Here is a 3272-nt window from a genome sequence, read left to right as displayed (position 1 = left end):
ATTCTTTCTTAATTTAGGTGTTCGAGTTGAAAATATTGGGGAATCATTATTAATCAATTTTGTTGGTAAATAGTTGATGAGGCATATGTCCCTTTATAACTAGAAACTGCAAAAATGAAGAATCGTGGATAAAATGGAGATTTTGATTGGCTAATAATTGGAGTGACTGATTGTTGCAATAACGAGACGGGGTCATACATGAATGATTAAATGACTAATTTCACCTAACTATTCCATAGATGGATGGCAAATAGTTATGTTGGTTTAGTTTCAGCCCCCTACCCTGCAGAATTATATTCATCAATATCTACCCCACTCTAGCAACGGTTGAAGATAGCAAAACTTATGTCAGATAATTTTATTGGATGACAATCATATGATACAAAATATTCAAATAATGATGTATCATGAGTATAAACAAAACTGCATATCAATTTATTCTTTTAGAATTATAGTACTAGTAAGTATTCAATATAGTAGTGTATCAGTGTATGTTAAATTCAATAGCAACACATACTTGCAAAAAACAATCCCTTTATCTTTCACTTGTTTGAGATGCAAGAAAAGAAACTTCGAGAAACAATGACAGACCTAAATCTTAGTAATATCTTTTTGACCGTCTAGATCGTGATTAACAAATGATTTAGTGAAGACAAGGAGATACCTGTAAACTTTTTGTCAGCAAATTCTATGAATTATTATTTTAATGTAAAGCAAAAGAGATAAGTATATTCCTCACAAAGAAGGCTTTGGATATTTGTTACTTTATCCCCAACACCACATCATCTTCATATCAACCACTTCTGCTAAAATCATTCCAATAAAGACAAATACTAAATGCACACGAATATAATAATATACGAGTATAATATAATAACAGAAATAAGAAAATTACAAATTTAAGGTGCAAATGCAACTTTAAGTAGTAGTATGTGATTAAAACGCAATAAGAAAATGAAATAATGGTAAACATAATTAAAAAAAAGTGAGTGCCAACAAGATTGTGACCGTCATTATCCACAGTTGAAATGTGAGTAATAGCATATAGCATACCCAAAATAATAAATTTCTTTTTTCCCCCAAAAAATTCAGTTACGCAAAAAAGATGAAATCCCCATCTTACCCTTTCCATTGAACGCACTGCGTGGTTGGCCTTGTTTTCTGCCTCCCTGCCTTGAACGGGCAGGGCGTCTCCACGGGCAGCACCATGCAGTTGTACTGTAGGCATAGAGAGGTGCTCACCGGTATCTCCACCGTCGGATCAATCTCGATCCCGGTCAGATAATTATGCTGCAAGTAAAGAATTTCTATGCTGGCAGATAATAACCGCTCCACGAAGCTGCCCGGCACCTCCCCCGTGAACCTGTTGTTATTCAGATACAGATTTGAAACCGTAGCGAACAGCGGCGAAATTCCGCCCGAGAGGCGGTTGAAGCTGAGATCGACGGTAGGGATTGTCACTTCATTTAATGGTTGGACTGGACCGGAGAATTCGTTTCTCTGAAGCTGGAGATTGCTGATCGGGAAACTGAACACGATTCCCGGAATGCTGCCGGTGAACCGATTCGAGCTCAGGTCCACGTAGTTCAAACGGTTCAATCGAGATAGAATTCCGTCGACCGGGCCGCTGATCCGGTTCCACGATAAGGAGAGGTATTGGAGAGATGGCGGCAGACCATCCGGCGAGAGAGAGCCGGATAGATCGTTGTGTTTTAGGTCGAGTCGAGTTAGGGCTCGAGATGCGAACGGAGGAACCGAACCGGAGAGGCGGTTGTGGCAGAGGATAACGTTGGATAGCGACGGCAAAGTTCCAACGACGAAGGGGATACTGCCGGTGAGCTGATTGAAGCTGAGATCGAGCGTCTGTAGCGTGCGGAGCTCGCCTAAGCCTGCTGGAATCTCTCCGGAGAGGAAATTCCGGCTGATTGCTAGAAAACGTAGGTTTTTAAGCTGAGACAGAGTGTGAGGCAATGCCCCGAAAATTCGACCCGGAACGATGGTGAACTCGGCTAAGGAGGAGAGCTTGGCGATGGCCGGGTCAATCCGACCCGTGAGGCCGGGAGAACCGGCCCGGGGATCGCCGAGATTGAGGGCGATCACTCTATCTGCGTCGCAGTAGACCCCGGCGAAGTTGCAGGGGTCCGACGTGAAATCCCAAGAGGCGAAGTAGTTGGAGCCGGGCAAATCATCCATGCTCTTTCGAATGGATTGTAAGGTGAGGAAATCGATGGGATCGAGCATCGCATAGGCCGTGATCATATGAGATACCATTAATACGGCGCCGTATGCATAGGCCTCGGTGAAGAAACGCTTCATTTTTTGGGTTGGGGGTTTTGAAAATGCTGCTAATATGCGTCGCCGCAGCACAATGCTGGAGATGGAGGGTTATAAGTTACTACTACAATTGCTTTTCCGTGAATCTTAAATGGAGACAGCATCAAAAGTTGCAGATAAGTGTAAATAGAGGCACGGTGGTTGTGGTTGAGGAAAAAGAAAAAGTGGCTTCACATGAAAGAAAGTCGAGAGAGAGAGAGAAATTATGAAGATTTCAAGTTGGAATTTGAGATTTTTGATTGTTTTTGTTGGGTATATGAAGCTTATGGGAGAAGGTGAAAAGAGAGACAATTTTGATTATAGTAAATGTTTGGGTTTAGGGGTGAAATTAATTGGAAAGGGTTTATTAGGCGTGTGGATTAGTAGGGATAGGTTGAGTCAAAGTGTCGATAGCTGGATGGACGGTGCCTCATTTTATTGGCTTTTCCATTTAATCCTCTTCCGGATTTAGTTTCATAATCTCAATTTTTTGAGTGGAAAAATGAAATTAATTTAGATTTTGGGGTGGGGTGATGGTGACGTGTGGAGGCACGTAATAAATATGACCGCTGCCTAGATGGTGCCACGTTGGAAGAGGGAGAAGAGTGGACGCACAGCTGGAGGTGGTCCCGCTTCAGCTCTGCTGTGATCCTCTGTATCGCGGTGCAGGATGGAACTGCACTTTTGTACCTTTTGTTTGTTTCTTGACTTAACTCATTTTCTGTCAAGTTTCAGAGACTTGACTGTCAAGTATGTGTGAGCTTCACTGATATTTGATGTGTTTTAACTTTAAATTTGTGGACTAATATACATATTAATTTACTATTTTTAAGAGTATTATTTTCTATTCCAATTTGATTGAGTCGTATTACTTTTTGAGATGTTATAATTTAGTCGAGTCATTTTCCTCTATAATAATAAATAAAACATCAAATTATTTTTAATTTAATTCATCTTAT

The 3272-nt window shown here is 40.9% G+C and overlaps 1 protein-coding gene across 1 annotated transcript; it reads right to left on the bottom strand.

Moving 5' to 3' along the window:
- Window positions 1-850: 850 nt before the first annotated feature.
- On the bottom strand, window positions 851-2693 carry LOC125186441 (uncharacterized). Its single transcript, XM_048082807.2, has one exon. It carries the CDS (start codon window positions 2314-2316, stop codon window positions 1120-1122), a length of 1197 nt encoding a protein of 398 aa, XP_047938764.1. The 5' UTR covers window positions 2317-2693; the 3' UTR covers window positions 851-1119.
- Window positions 2694-3272: the final 579 nt, after the last annotated feature.

Source organism: Salvia hispanica, chromosome 5, assembly GCF_029641045.1.
Source record: "Salvia hispanica isolate PSC_SH4W2 chromosome 5, Shi_PSC_v1, whole genome shotgun sequence".
Taxonomy (NCBI): Eukaryota; Viridiplantae; Streptophyta; class Magnoliopsida; order Lamiales; family Lamiaceae; genus Salvia; species Salvia hispanica.
The sequence above is the reverse complement of the archived record's forward strand: the minus strand, read 5'-3'. Positions and strand labels throughout refer to the sequence as shown.

Coding starts and splice junctions, on each gene's coding strand:
- LOC125186441 (XM_048082807.2), bottom strand. CDS start 2,316: ATGAAGCGTTTCTTCACCGAGGCCTATGCATACGGCGCCGTATTAATG.